Consider the following 16,621-nt stretch of genomic DNA (forward strand, 5'->3'; position numbering starts at 1 on the left):
TGATAATAAAAGTATGCCAAAGTATTAAGATAAATGGAAACTGAAAATGAGAGAATTCAACTGGATACTCACTTGGACACATTGCCCACTACTATAGTTTTCTTTACAAAAAGTCGTGAAGTCTCATCTCCTGTGAGATCAGCATTCCGCTGCTCTGTTTTATGAGAGCCAGTAATACTAGCAGTGTCCTGAAAGAAATCATAATCAATTTTCACTTTCAATTTGGACAATTTCCAATAGGCAGAAACCACAAAATCATTCAAGGTATGAATGGAGCAACTCAGATTTTTTTTTTTTAATTACAAAATTCTCTGGCTTTGTGGCACCTCTCAGCATAGAAGTAATTTTATTGTATCTTTAACACAAACACAAAATGTTCACTGTAACCCCATGTGTATATATGTGCTTTTAACAGACACATCTGTGCTGTATATGCAAAGAGGATATGGAAGGATATATAAGAAACTATTATGTGGTTACCTCTGGAAAATGGAAATGGGGAAAGGGGTCAATGGAATTCACTTTCTTTTCAATCTTCTGTATTATTAAAATTTTTTCAATGAGAAGTGCCGTAGACAAATGATTAAAGTTTGACTATGGAGACAGACCGCCAGGGTTTAAATCTTGGCTCTTCCATTTACTAGATGTGAAATTCTGTGTAATTACTTAACTTCTCTGTCTCAATTTCCTCACCTATAAAATAAGGGTAACAGGCTCACTCAGTCAGTGGAGCATGTGATGGTTGATCTCTGGGTTGTGAGTTTGAGCCCCATTTTGGTTTAAAAATTACTTAAAAAAAAAAAAAAAAAACCTAGGTGCACCCGGATGGCTCAGTCGCTTAAGCATCCAACTCTCGATTTCAGCTCAGGTCATGATCTCAGGGTCCTGGGATTGAGCCCTGAGCTGGATTCCATACTGAGCACAGAGCCTGCTTAAGATTCTCTCTCTCCCCCTCTCCCTCTGCCCCTCCCTGCCACTTTCTCTAAAAAAAAAAAAAAAATAAGGATAACAGTACCTGTCTCACATGATTGTTTTGTACAGTACTCAGAGAAGTGCCAGGTACATAGTACCAAATATGTTACATAAACATGAGCATGTGTATTACATACAAGATGTTAAGTTTCTAAATCCTATGACCAGTATTGCCTAAATTCTTAATTAAAAAACAAAAACAAAAAAAAACAACAACAAAAAAACAGGTGCCTGGCTGGGTTAGTTGGTAGAACATGCGACCTCTCGATCTCGGGGTTGTATGTTTGAGCCCCATGTTGGGTGCAGATATTATTTAAAAATAAAATCTTAAAAAAACAAAAAAAAAAACAAAAATCACACAAAAACAAAAAAAACCCCCCCCCAAAAAAACAAAAAGCAAACCCATGCAGTACTTGCCCAGAAATAATACTGGTAAGAAACAAGTAAATCCAAACATTAAGAGTTTTCATTTTTGGGTGGTGGCATTATGAATGACTTTTCTATTCTTTCTTATTTTCTTGTAGTTTAAAATTTTCAACGATGAACACGTATGAATTTATAACCAGAAAATTTTTTAAATTTGATTTTTATAAAAAATAAATCAAATCCTTGATGTCTGAATATGTAAAAAGCAACCTGGAGATTTCCTCTATCACAGAACACCTGGCTGAGAAAAATCATCCAATAAGGGCTCTATAGCCAAATATTACACCAAGAAGTTCAGAGCAGCTTGAGATGGGAACTCAAATAAGAAACTGGCAGGATCAAAGAGGAATAAATGGTTTTCAATTCTATTTATTATTTGTCAAGTTTCCCCCAGTTATTAAAGCATCATTAAAGCACTGAAGTTTCACAAAGGAAAATGATGAAGAGAGAACAAACATGACAGAATGGAAAGACCTTGGACAAGGTCACAGAATTGCCAATTCCTCAAGGTTTCTCTCTTATCAATGTGGATGGCATCTAGGAGTTGTGACGTGCACAGTTCTGATTCAGTTTAATTCTCAGCTTAATTCAGTTTAATTCTCAGTTCTGATATTTGTGGACAAAGGTAACCGTAAGCTCTTCGAGACTCAGTCTCCCCATCTCCAAAAGGGATATAATTAATGTATTTCCTAGGGTTCCTATGAAGATGAAATGGAATAACATGTACATGTACATAATTAATAAATACGAGTTCCCTTCTCCTCTCCCTCCCACCCATCAAACTATACCCTTCCAGTATTTCGGCTTGGTCTCTGTTCCATGTTGTTTGAGAGTCTTTCTTCTATATCCATATTGCTGTTATTGTCTTTGTCAGATAAGAAATCATTATGTTGAGATAAAGAATCACTTTCTGAATGATTGGCTGATGGTGTCTCTGATCTCTGATTGGCAGGAGAGGATGACCTAGATGGTGACTCCAAAAATTTCTTGATAGCAGGATGATTAAAAACCATTGTATCACATGTCTTTGATCCCTGCAAAAATGAAAGCAAACAAAACAAACTTTTAATCAAATCCATCAAAAGTGGTAAAATTTTAATTTTTCCAAAACCCTTATCTATTTAGGGGTCATGCTTAAAATCCTTCAAAATCTGCCCACACCCAGAAAATGAAGTCCAAACTCCTTAACGTCGTCTGAGCCAACAAGAGCTAGAAAGTGATAATTATGTGAAGGTCCTAACACTAAAAAGCTAAAGGTGCAAGTTCTCTGAAGCTAAATGAAAAATAGAGATAAATACATAGTAACATATGGAAAGTAAGATTTGACTTAAAAAAAAAAATAAGCCTCACACTGCTTTAACATAAACACATCAACTGCTCTAAATAAAATGTTCCTGTAAAATATATAAATATTTTTAAAAATGTATATGTAAAATGGCTCCCACGTAGGAGTAAAATGTAGTATAGAATGCTTTAAAATGATTCATACCTACATATAAAGTTTGTCATCAGTCCAGTACTGAAGCCTGGAGTATTTTTGTGTATCTTGTTACTTGGATACAAAATACAGTGTATTCTGTTATAATGGGATACATCTACAGTTCCTAGGAAGCCCAGCTTTTAAAAAGTGTGCAGTTAACATAATTCAGCAAGAAGAAAGGAGCCAGAGGCTAGCATTTCAAAGCAACAAAATTATTGAATCTCAATAATAAAGGGTATTTTTTTTTAAAGATTTTATTTATTTATTTGAGAGAGAATGAGATAGAGAGAGAGAGAGCATGAGATGGGGGAGGGTCAGAGGGAGAAGCAGACTCCATGCCGAGCAGGGAGCCCGATGCGGGACTCGATCCTGGGACTCCAGGATCATGACCTGAGCTGAAGGCAGTCGCTTAACCAACTGAGCCACCCAGGCGCCCCAATAAAGGGTATTTTTTAAGCTGTGATGTATTTTGTTACAGCAAACTAAAAACAATTAAATGGCAGACCATAATAGATAAAAATACACCTAAATATCCTTGAATAAATTCTAATCAGAATATAACGGGGAAATAAAAATCAGTGCACTTCTAGACTACCAAATAACACAGTTCAGAACTGCTAATAGTTAAAAAAAAAAAGGCGGGGGGGGGGGCGCGCTGCTGCCTGGGTGGCACACTTGGTTAAGCATCCAACTCTTCATTTCAGCTCAGGTTGTGATCTCAGGGTCATGAGATCAAGCCCCATGTTGGGCTCCCCACTCAGCACGGAGTCTGCTGGAGTTTCTCTCTCCCTCTGCTCCCCATCCCTACCGTGCCCTCACTCACACACTCTAATAATAAATAAATTTTAAAAACAACAACAACAAAACATTAAACGGACAACCAGCTCTTCAAACAGAGTAGCTTCAAGTCCCATGTCACGCAGATGCTAGCTTGTAATGTCCATCTTATTGGATCCAATAGCAAGCCATGTAACAGATCACAGTAAAATCTGCCCTGGGTTGAAGAGTGTCTCCCAAAAATTCATGTCCACCCCAAACCTGTGAATGTGACTTTATTTGGAAATAGGGTCTTTGCAGATGTAATCAAGTTGATACTGTCATACTGGATTAGGGCTTACTTAATAAAAGGGAAATGTGGAGAGAGAGAACTGTGAAGACACACAAGAGGGAAAACATCCATGTGGAGATAGGGGCAGAAACTGGAGTGATGTAGCCACAAGCCAAGGAATGCCAAGGTTTGCCAGCAACTGCCAGACGATAGGAGAAGGTGAGGAAGGATTCTTTCCTAGAGCCTTCAGAGAGAACATGGTCCAGCAACACCTTGATTCTGGGCTGTTAGCCTCCAGAATCAGGAGATAATAAATTCCTCTTGTTTTAAGCCAGGAAGCTAGTGGTAATTTGTTATGGTAGCTCTAAAAAATAGTTCAGACTCTAGTATGTATTAGGGAAATTCCTGTAGTAGAAGAAACAACTATCTAACATCTAAGATTAAATTCAAATAATGCTCCAGATTTCTCTAACACAACATCAGGAGTATGACCGATGCCAGGTACCCTCAAGCAACACAGGATGACATGAAAGCCAAAACATGGTACGTCTTATCTGTAAAAACCATGGGGGACAATGCAAACCAGTATGGCATCACACCTTTCCCAGGCCTGCCACGACTGTCACTGAGCCAGTACTATCCAAGAGAATTATCTAATTCTAATTGAGAAAACTTAAGAAAAAGAAATTTTAGAATGAAAAATGAACAAAAGTTATAGGAAATTATCAAAATGTCAAACAAGAAGAAACACTTCTGTTTCAGTTCAATCCTATCCCCATTCCTTTATAAATGGAGCAATCCAGTGGCAATCACATTACCTAAGTGATAAAACTTAATATTCCAAACAGCAGGACAACCTGATTACTAGGATTCCTGATGTGATACAATATGAGGTATATAGCATCACCTATGAAGTTATTATTGCCAAAAACCTCTAACTTTAATCAAATCTTTAGACCCAACTACCAGTTTGCAGAAAAATAGAGAGAATGAAGGAATAACCCAAGGGGGAAAAAAAACCCCCCAAAATGTAGGATATTCTATAAAGATAAATAGCCTATCTCTTTAAATAAGTCAATATTATGGGGGGGGGGGAAAGGTGAACTAGTTTAGATAAAATGAGTCTAGAGAAACCAAATAACCAAATGTAGCCCATGAACCTTGATTAGATCCTACATCAAAAAAACAGCTTTAAAAGATATTCTGAGGATGACTGGGAAAATTTGAATATGGACTGGTCATCAAATAATATCAGGAAGTCATAGAAGAATATCCTTTAGGAAATACATGATTTAAGTACTTAAGGGTGAGGTGTCATGATGCCTGGAGCTTATTTTCAAATGTTTTACAGAAAAGTAAGATAGATAAAGCAAAGATGACAAAATGTTAAGATGGTGAATCTAAGTCATGCATAAACAGGTGCTTATTTCATTTCTTCTGTGGATTTGAAATTTTTCATAGAAAGTGAGGGAAAAAAATCAGGGCTTCCTGAATAGGATATATCTACTGAAACTACAAATTGCTCTTCAGTAGGAAAATCAATCTATCTATAACTTACTCCAAAGCTGATCACAATCAAATGAAGAATAAAGCAGGTTAGAATAGGGTCTCACTCAACTTTGTATCTAACAAAGCCTAGGGACAGTGCTAAATATTAGCTGGAGAAGGATTTAATATAAAGGAAAAAATGTTGGGGTGCCTGGTGGTTAAGTCGGTTAAGTGTATGACTCTCGACTTCAGCTCAGGTCATGATCTCAGAGTCATGAGATTGAGCCCTGTGTGGGGCTCCGTGCTGGGCATGGAGCCTGCTTGATATTCTCTCTCTCCCTGTTCCTCTCCCCTTCCCCCACCCCACACGCATGCTCCCTCTAAATAAAAAAACTAAAAATAAATAAAGGGAAAAATGATACTTAGGATTATTGACAGTTTATGTATTTTCCCAGGAAGGTAGGCTAGGTTTCTTGAATTCCAAAGGTCACTATAAGAAATGTCTCAAAGGCAGGAATTTCACATCAACACTAATTTCCCCTTCACACAACAAATATGGATAGCCAGAAATGACTGTATAGGAGGAAGACTTACCTCAGAAACTTTCAGAAGTCCTGCAGAAGCATAGTAGTTTGCAACAATGCAGGCACGAAGTTTATCCATCATCCTTCTTGCCTCAATCAGTCGCTAAAAACAAATGTCAACTTGTTACTTTAAAAAATAGAAATGATAGTAGAGATATACATAAAAAATTCATAAAATAAGAAATACAAACGACCAAAACCTCAATTTTCTAATAATCAAAGAAAGGCAAATAAAAATGATGATCTCCACCTGTCAAATTGCAAAAGACTTTTTAAAAGAATGACAAAAGCCAATGTTTACAAGAGTATACAGACATGTTAATATGTATATTTATGTATATGTATGCATATTCATTGAGAAATGTCAAGCACGAGCAAAAATTATTTTTGGGGATGGAATTTCAAGTAATTTTTTTCATTATGTTTTTCTGCAATTTCATGTATAGGGGAAAAAAAAAAGACATATGCCTTTTTTCCAAAATGAGAACACTCCTTTTAAAAGAACAGCAAAGGGGGAGGGGGCGCCTGCATGGCTCAGTCAGTTAAGCATCCAACTCTTGATTTCGGCTCAGATCATGATCTCAGGGTCCTGGGACTGAGCCCCGCATGTGCATCAGGCTCCCCACTCAGTGGGGAGTCTGCTTCTCCCTCTCCCTCTCCCCCTCCCCGCTGCTGGGGAAAAAAAACCATGATTCTATCTCAATAGATTTTTTTGCAACAGCTTTGTTTTTTTTAATTTATCACCATTATACCTGGTCAATGACTTCAATTTCATGTTCCTTATTCTTCATTTCAAGTGCAAATTGTTCCTTGATAATAGTCTCAATCTTCTGCACAGCAGCATCTCGAGCTGCATAATGAACATAAAATAATTCAAGGTCTAATTACTCAGTGACTGTCATGATTTAAGTCAGTATGCAATAGAAGAAACCCAGGAAACAGTAACTCCTACGTGGAGAAACCTAGCGGCTGTCACTTTAACCAATGATGAAAAGTTAACATCACTAATATGGGGGCAAACTGACTTCATGTGTTTTCTGATATAATGCACTCAGAAGTCTACATCACTCTAAGGCATTCTGGCCAAAAATGCTAAATCTAATTACAGGGAATATCAAATAAACCCAAACTGAAGGACATTCTACAAAATAACTGGCTTACATGATTCAAACATTGGAGTCAAGAAAGGCAGAAAGGTTGAGGAGATTAAAGAGATATGACAACAAAATGCACTGTGTGATCCTGAACTGGAGCCTAGAGAGGGGAAATAGTTATAAAATACAATACTGCGAAACTGGTAACTGAATACTGACTGGACGTCACATAATGTAATGGATGAATGTTAAAATTTCCTGCTTCTGATAATAATACTGTGATTACATAAGAGAATCTCCTTAAGAAATACACTTGTATTTGCAGGTGTCCAATTTATTTTCCAATGATTTAAAAAGAATGATGTGCATGTATACCTGCATGCAAATGTACATGTATTTGAGCGTGTGTGCGTGTGTGTGTGTGTGTGTGTGTGTGTCTGGGGGTGAGGAAAAAGACTTATAAATCAAATGAGGCAAAATATAAACAACTGGCATATTAATCTGGATAAAAGACATACAAGTATTCCTTGCAATTTTTCTGCTTGGAATTATATCAAAATAAAATTACTGAACAAGAAAAAGAAATCCATTAAGATTCTGAGAGAAATATTTGGTGACCTATGAAAAACCACAGCCCTGAGGACAAAGGAAATAAAGAGATAGATAGAGGGGAAGTAGTCTGTGACATAAGAGCAGTTCATAAGAAGGCAGGAAGCTTCCTTCCCTAGAGAAGGATCTAGCAAGCAATTCAGCAGTTCCTGATCACAACTACCTAAAAGAATGAGTAAAGAAAAGAATTCAAAAGTAAAGAAAATGCCTCTGGGGCACCTGGGTGGCTTAGTCTGTTAAGCATCCAACTGTTGATTTCGGCTCTAGTCAATTAAATTGGCAACTTCAAACCAATAATGGTATAAGTGAGCATTCTTGTGGATATGTCTGCATGGAGGGAAATGACTGGTTTTTGTCATTATGAAAAAAAGAGTATTTTCTAGTATTACTAGTATTTCTAGTATTACAACACACACACACACACACACACACAGAGACACAGACACAGACACATATACATATATGTCTGTAGAAACCAGCAGATACTCTTAGGGGAGAGGCTGAAGTCAGAGACCGTGATCACTGAAGGCAGTTTTATCTAAGCTCCTTAGAGAGAAACTCTTCTAAATTATGTCTTTCATGGAATAAATAAAAACAAAAACAATAAACAAAACAATATAAGCAAAAGGAAGCATCCTACCAAATCTACTTTGAGCAAAATTCTGAAAAATAAAAATATGGTTTGGGATTAGGCACAGTATGGTCACCAAGAGGCAAAATAGCAAATTATCCCTCAGTAGGAAAAACTGTCCCTGCTTAGGCAGAGTATCTGGGAACTTACACTAGATTTAAACTGAAATTATTATGTTTACTACAACAATCAGTTTTCCCTCTTATTTTTATTAAAAAAGTTATGCCATCTGATGCATTTGAGTAATGGATATAAGTGTCACATTTATTTGGCTTATTACTGAAAGGAAATTATTTCCTTATAAATAAAATTATAACTGAATGAGGGGAAAGGTTGCAGTGAAATGTTATTATTATCTGGAATTCAATTTGATAATTTTTGGTCCACAAAGACTTTCGGGGGGTACATATGACTTGACTGCATAGAGACACGAATTTCCTTTCACCACTTCAACTCTAGGGGCACGAATCTTTGTGAAGCTACAACACTTTATGACTTGGATGCCTTCTTTACCCAGCCGTAAGTGTAAGCTTACATAGATTTATTATTTAAATAAACAGTAGTGAATTTCAGCAATAATCTGTTTTAAAAACTCAAATTTAGCATCTTTTCCTGAGATAGCTTAAAATATTCTGGGTAGTGGGGCACCTGGGTGGCTCAGTCGTTAAGCGTCTGCCTTCGGCTCAGGTCATGATCCCAGGGTCCTGGGATCGAGCCCCGCATCGGGCTCCCTGCTCCGCGGGAAGCCTGCTTCTCCCTCTCCCACTCCCCCTGCTTGTGTTCCCTCTCTCGCTGTCTCTCTGTCAAATAAATAAATAAAATCTTTTTAATAAATAAATAAATAAATAAAATAATAAATAAATAAATAAAAATATTCTGGGTAGCTACAGACACATCGTTGATGATTTGCTCTTCAACTAATTACATGATCTTGGGCAAGTAATTTAATGCCTCTGAGCCTAAACTACTAGCAGCTAAGTGCAGGGGTTAAACTAGATCACTATTTTCCAAATTTAAATCATTAGTATACCACCTTTAAGTTACTTACACCACATCTGAGAACCATATGAAACATCCAATTAACATAATTAAATAATACTTTAAAATAATTTTAGCCTTATCCTAAGCAAAAGTAGTCACAAAACTACAAGCTGGATGAGACCATATCTTTCCAAAAGACATTAATATGCCACTATTACAATAAAAAACTTTAATCCATGTACCACCCATTATCATGTACCCACACTGCATATTATAAGACTTTATGGTTATGCCTAACATACAATGACAGCTAAAACTTACAGCCAGTCTCATTATTGACACTTCCACTGTCTACTGATTGTCTTCTGGCCTTTTTCAACACACATGGTGTATTGCTATTAACAGAGCACTTAACTAATCCCTCTTCAAATTATACAACACAGTGGAAATGCATTTTGTTTTAGTTACTACAAATCTTATAAGGAAGCATATCTCAATAAAGAAATAATTTCCTAAAGCAGGTGAAGTTTTACCTGAATTCTCAATTGCTTTATGACGCTTATTTGGAAGGGCCACAGATACATCCTCATAATCAGGGTCGGTTTCTTTGATTGTTCGCTTGATTCCAGACATGATGACATTTGTTTTTCACTGTGAAGTAATAATAAATAAATAAACAAACAATGCTCGATGCTAGTACTTATAAATATGTGTACACATAAACAAAGAAAATAAATATTACATAATACCAAACTCTCAAAGTCTCTGTATAAACATGTACATATTCCTGTTAAAGTAAAAAGCATAACTAACTTCAAAAGTTTAGTAAAAACAGGGGCGCCTGGGTGGCTCAGTTGGTTAAGCGTCCCAACTCTTGATTTCAACTCAGGTCATTATTTCAGGGTCGTGAGACTGAGCCAGGTGTCGGGCTCCCCACTCATCAGGGAGTCTGCTTGAGATTCTCTCTCCTTCTCCCTCTATCACTCCCCCCCCACCCGCTACATGCACACACTCGTTAATAAATAAATTAAAAAAAAAAAGTTTACTAAAAACAAACACAAAGCCATCATCATCTGCCAGAAAGTGTAGGTTTCCCTTTCAAGAAAAAATCCTTTAACAAGGCAGCACATCACTCAGACTTTTCAAGAGGAGCCAGGCTTTCACAGAAGGGGACTTATAAGGAAAGGAAAGAAACCAGACTTTGATGAAAACATGGTAAAGCCCAAATAGCACCTTGGAATTCACAATGCATCCAGCATATTACAAAACATAAGCAATACATATAGTTAAGCTCTTAATAAATAATTTATCATACAAATCCCCTTTCTGGTACTTACACAGTACCTGATACATAACAGGTGCTCAATAAATATTACTGTTACTGATCACTTATCATTACTCATAATAAATCCAAATCACAGACATATTAAGCAAGTTTGCAATATAGTAAACAAGTCCTTATATACAGGTCTTCGAATAAAACAATCCCATAAATCTTCTAGATCAGTACTGTCCCCATATATTAGCAACTACTCATATGTGGCTATTTAAAGTTAATTAAATTTTTTAAAAATTAAAAATAAAAAAATAAAGCTAATTCAAAATTCAGTTCCTTTCTTCCACATTTCGATTTTTCTTTTTTTAATTTTATTTATTTATTTTTGAGAGAGAGAGAGAGAGAGAGAAAACACGAGCAGGGGGGAGGGGCAGAGGGAGAAGCAGACTCCCCACCAAGCAGAGAGCCCAATGTAGGACTTGATCCCAGGACCCTGGGATCATGACCTGAGCCGAAGGCAGAAGCTTAACCGACTGAGCCACCCAGGTGCTCCACATTTCAATTTTTCAATGTCAGAAATAGCCACATTTCAAGTGCTCAACAGCCATCAGTGGCTAGTAGCTATTATATTGGAGAGCGCAGATACAGAACATTTATATGATTGCAAAAAGTTCTACTGGACACTGTTCATCTTCCAAACTGTTTCATTGAGCACTTATTAATATTCCATGAATTAGTTTAGGAAATGCTGCCGAAACCAGAGCTGTCCAAAAGACATATAATGTGAGCCATGTATGGAACTTAAAATTCTCTAGCAGCCACATTAAAAAAGGAAAAAAAGGAGCACCTGGCTGGCTAAGTCAGTAGAGCAGGCAACTTTTGATCTCAGGATCATGAGATTGAACTCCGCACTGGGCGCAGAGATACTTTGGGGAAAAAAAAAAGGAATGGGTGAAATTAATTTTAATAATATTTTTCCTTAACCAATGTACCCAAAATATTATCATTCCAACAATGTAATCAATATGAACAAATTAGCAATATAATATTTTACATTCTTATCTCTGTGCTAAGTCTTTAAAATTCAGTGTATATTTTACACTTAGAGCACATCTCAATTTGGACCAGCCACACTTCAAAGGCTCAGTAACCACCTGTGGCTAGTGACTCCCTTACTGGGCAGCGAGGGCCTACCGATACAGTATACAGATAAGCCAGGCTCAGGGTAGTTACATAAATTGTCCCTTAGAGCATTAATCTATGACACAGAAAACACAAGAAGAGCTCCCTGATTTCCAAACCTCTGTTCTACCACTAATGGTTATTTACCTAACCAAAGGCAAAAATATACAGTACTTATTTACTGAGGTGATTAAAATTTTAAAGTAAAATTAATTTAAAAAATGTTAACTCAAAAATATTTTTTATTCAAAGTTAAAAAAGAAGTAACAATTTAAAAGTTTCTTGGCTTAGTCCAGTTTTATCACCCATCCCAGAGATAGGCTCACATGATTCAGCTGGGAAAGCGACCCATTATGTAATGATAGATATTTAAATCCTAGATCTAAGAGATCATTTTTTCCTGTTACTGCGACCTTGTGTAATAAGCTCAAAAATGTTCTAAAAACTCCAGCATTTATAAACATCCAGAATCAAGCCATTTAATGTTTCTTCACCATCATTACATACCTGCTATAATTTAGAATATAAATGAGTCTTTACTTTTGTAGAGGCCCTGAATCCAACTGTTATTTTGTCTCTAAAGCTTATAAAAAGTTAAAGAGTAATGGGACGGGTGCCTGGGTGGCTCAGTTGGTTAAGCAACTGCCTTCGACTCAGGTCATGATCCTGGAGTCCTGGGATCGAGTCCCACATCAGGCTCCCTGCTCAGCAGGGAGTCTGCTTCTCCCTCTGACCCTCCTCCCTCTCATGCTCTCTGTTTCTCATTCTCTCTCTCGCAAATAAATAAAATCTTAAAAAAAAAAATTTTTTTTTAAAGAGTAATGGGACACCTGGCTGGCTGAGTTGGTAGAGCATGCGACTCTTCATCTCAGGTCGTCAGTTCAAGTCCTACGTTGGGTGTAGAGCTTACTAAAAATAAGATAAAAAATAAAATAAATTTTTTTAAAGTGAGAGTAAGGTCTTGCCTTCTCTATTTGGTTTGCAACTAGTTTTAGACAATGTGAAAAAATCTTGGGCCATTAGATAAAGAATACATTCTTAAAAAAAAAAAATCAACAAACTTCATTCTTTCTTCTTTAATGCAGATGGGAAAAAACATACCTCCTATTCTCTGATAAACCTAGAATCAGAGGTAGACACATCCTAGCAGATCTCCAAATCTGTTTCTGTGCCACACCATTTCCTCGGTGACCCCCCGTCTCCTACAGCTTGCCAGAATCTTATGGGATTATCTGTAAAGATGAGTGAGTCCAGCATCACCTTCACTCATCTATTCCATGGTCCTCATCATCTGAATATTCTCCTCCTACCTCCCTAGAGTAGCTCCTCTCCAGGAAGGCTGGGATCTTTGAAGAAAAGAGTATTTTATTTCACCCTCATTTAAGGGATAAAGCAAAACTCTCCTTTGCTCTTTTTGCTCTAAAACTAGGGAAACAAAGAGGAAAAAAAGAGAAGAATTTGGTTGTAGAGGGGTTGGAGTAGGTAAGGAAGAAACCACCAATGAGTTAACCTGTGCTGCCAAGGTCATTCATAATTCATGCAGCCCTTGTAATAAAGCTTTTCCTGTCATCTTTGGGCACAGATCTGTGCTTCTGATAAACATGTTTAGGAAGATTTAGATCTATACTGTGACTTTTTAATAACTCACGTCTGCTTCTGTCTAGCAAGAACAATATCAAAGTATACACATGCCACATTCAAGTATACGCCAGCTAAGGCTAGGAACAACTGCTGGGGCATGCTCTCCTCATGATGTAATGAATAAGGGAATGGAATGTGTAACAAATGACGTGTGGTCATGTTAAGTTTCAGATTCTTGTCTGACTTTGAGATTTATGGAAAGAAAATATAAACAGTTGCTAGATATTGTCAGATTCAACTTGGAAACAAAATGTCCTATTAATCCTCTAGGTTTTGAATCAGATGAAACAAAAGAATACAGAGATGGTAAATGCTAACTGCTTAAAAAAAAAAAAAGTCTGTTACTGTTTATAATTAGTCTGTGAGAAAGGATTTTCCCCACACCATGGGACCAAATCCATATTCAAAAACATATGTAGTGCTGATTCCTCTAATTTAAAATACTTATGTCATTTAAACAGACTCACTATAAAAAATAAACGGCTTGAGGCACCTGGCTGGCTCAGTCAGTGGAGTGTATGACTCTTGATCTTGGGGTTGTGAGTTCAAGCCCCACACTGGGGACGGAGACTACTCAAGAAAAAAAAAAAAAAAAAAAAAAAAATAAAAAAAAAAATATATATATATATATATATATAAAAGTAAACACCGTTCTGGTGGTGATGACCTCTCCATGTGTAAGAACATCCCCTCACAAAGGACCTCTTGCACTGGTCCCCTGGCAGAGGAGGAGAGGAAGCACGAGAAGAAGCGCCTGGTGCAGAGCCCTACCTCCTACTTCATGGACATGAAGCACCCGGGATGCTACAAAATCACCTGTTCAGCCATGCACAAACAGTTTTGTGTGTTGGCTGCTCCACTGTCCCCTGCCAGTCTACAGGAGAAAAACAAGGCTTACAGAAGGATGCTCCTTCAGACGGAAGCAGCACTAAAAGCATCCTGAACCAAGATGAGTGGGAAACCATCCCAATAAACACATTTTGGATTCAAAAAAAAAAAGAAAGAAAGAAAGAAACATTGTCAGAGCACCAGCCTGGCTCAGTCAGTAGGGCATGTGACTCATGATTCTGGGGTTGTCAGTTCAAGACCCATACTGGGTGTGGAGCTCAAGTATAAAAAAAAAAAGAAAAGAAAAACTAAATATTGTCAATTTAAACTCAAAAAGTACATTTTCCCTTATATTATATGTAAGAAAGCAAAATTACCCTATCATACCCATTCAAGTAACATAAACAAGTCAGAGTTTTTGAAAAAAGTTAAAGTCCAAAAGCAAACAAAACCTTGTAGAGTTCTATACTTTGAAATAAACCTCAAGAAAAAAATAATTTTAAAAGGAAATTGTATAAATAAAAACACAATTATAGGGACACCTGGGTGGCTCAGTCAGTTAAGAGTCCCACTCTTCATTTCAGCTCAGGTCGTGATCTTGGGGTCCTGATGTTGAGCCCCACAGAAGACCGGCTCCATGCTCAGCATGGAGTCCGCCTGTCCCTCTCCCCGTGCTCCTCTCCCAGCTCGCGCACACGCAACGCTCCCTCTCTCTCTCCCTGCCCCTCTAAAATAAATAAATAAATCTTAAAAAAACAAACAAACAAGAAAAACCAACTCATCTTGGTAAGCAAAAGAAGCCAGACTCAAGAGTACATACATGAATGATTCCATCTATATGAAGTTCTAGGACAGAAAAATTATGGTGAAAGGAAAAAAGAATAGTTTAGGTACTGACGATGAGGACAGACTGGGAAGAAGAATAAAAAAACTTTCTGGGGTGAGAGGAAATTTATTATCTTAAGGGTGCATTTCACATAGGCAATTGTGAAAACTTCTCCAACTGTACACTTAAAATCTGTACATTTCACTGAATTAAATTACACTTCAATTTACACAAGGACTATAAGGATATTTATCTAATCATGTTATCCCCTGCTCAAAATCTGCCCATGGCCTGCCCTAACACTTAAGAATAAAATCACACTCCTTAACATGTCCTATAAGATGTTACATGAATTGGGCCCTGCCTCCCTCACCATCCTTAATCAATTAAGATCCGGACACAGTGGTTTTTTCTATTCTTCAAATACACCTCAATCTTTCCTTAGGGTTTTGGTTTTGTTTGTTTGTTTTTAAGTAAGCTCTATGCTCAACATGGGGCTTGAACTCACACCCCCAAAATCCAGAGTCATATGCTCTACCAACCGAGCCAGCCAGGTGCCCCTACTTAGGGTTTTTGGACTTAAGGTTCCCTCTACCTGGAATGCTCTTTCCCCAGAGTAGCTTTACTAGATCCCACCTCAAATGTCCACCTTATCAAAGAAGGCTTTCCCTATTAATACTATCCAACATAGCTTTCCCTATCTTCCCCTCCAAAGTTCCTGGAAGCTCTCAATAAATTATTTGTTGAATAAATAAATGAAGGGATAACTTAAATACATGCCAAAATATAAATACCCACAGGGAACATAACTACTAACTTACGATAACTTTTATCACTCCTAATACTTATAAATCTATTTGATATTACTACATATTCAAAAGGATTATAGCTAAATGTTTAAAATAAAGGGTGGTCAAAGTTTGTGGGTTTTTTAATTTTTTTTTTAAGTAGGTTGCACAGTGGAATCCAACGCAGGGCTTGAACTCACGACCCTTGAGACCAAGACCTGAGCTGAAATCAAGAGTCAGATGCTTAAAGGGCTGAGCCACCCAGATGCTCTGGGATGTGTAAAGTTATTAAACACAGACACATGCAGATGAAAAGATAGCTGGCATGGCATTAATAATAAACAGGATAATTTAACAAAAAAAATTTTAATAAAGGTTATGTTACTATTAAAGGATACAGGGGGGCCTAGGTGGCTTAGTCTGTTAAGCGTCTGCCTTCCACTCAGGTCATGATCCCCGGGTCCTTGGATCGAGCCCCGCGTCAGGCTCCCTGCTCAGCAGAGAGCCTGCTTCTCCCTCTCCCTCTACCTGCTGCTCTGCCTATTTGTGCTCTCTCTGTCAAATAAATAAAATCTTTAATAAATAAACAAACAAAGGATACAATCACAAAGATATGCCATAAATTAGACATCAAACAAGATGTCAAAACGTACAAAATAAACCAGAAATATAAGAAAATTTTAAGGAAATCACAATCATTACAGGGGAGTTTTTGAACATATGTCTCTCAGAAATTTAAAAGATCAAGAAAACAACTGATAAAAATA

The 16,621-nt window shown here is 37.2% G+C and overlaps 1 protein-coding gene across 1 annotated transcript in view; it reads right to left on the minus strand.

Moving 5' to 3' along the window:
- The window catches only part of YEATS2 (YEATS domain containing 2), a 104,161-nt gene that overhangs the window by 73,745 nt on the left and 13,795 nt on the right, over window positions 1-16,621 (minus strand). Inside the window, exons 2-6 of the mRNA XM_021692432.2 lie at window positions 9,847-9,964; window positions 6,751-6,848; window positions 6,009-6,101; window positions 2,187-2,432; window positions 73-188 (exon numbers count right to left, since the gene is read on the minus strand). Of these exons, the coding sequence (XP_021548107.1) occupies window positions 73-188; window positions 2,187-2,432; window positions 6,009-6,101; window positions 6,751-6,848; window positions 9,847-9,946 (653 nt within the window). The 5' untranslated portion in view covers window positions 9,947-9,964. The remainder of the gene's footprint in view (window positions 1-72; window positions 189-2,186; window positions 2,433-6,008; window positions 6,102-6,750; window positions 6,849-9,846; window positions 9,965-16,621) is intronic.

Source organism: Neomonachus schauinslandi, chromosome 1 (genome assembly GCF_002201575.2).
Source record: "Neomonachus schauinslandi chromosome 1, ASM220157v2, whole genome shotgun sequence".
Lineage (NCBI taxonomy): Eukaryota > Metazoa > Chordata > Mammalia > Carnivora > Phocidae > Neomonachus > Neomonachus schauinslandi.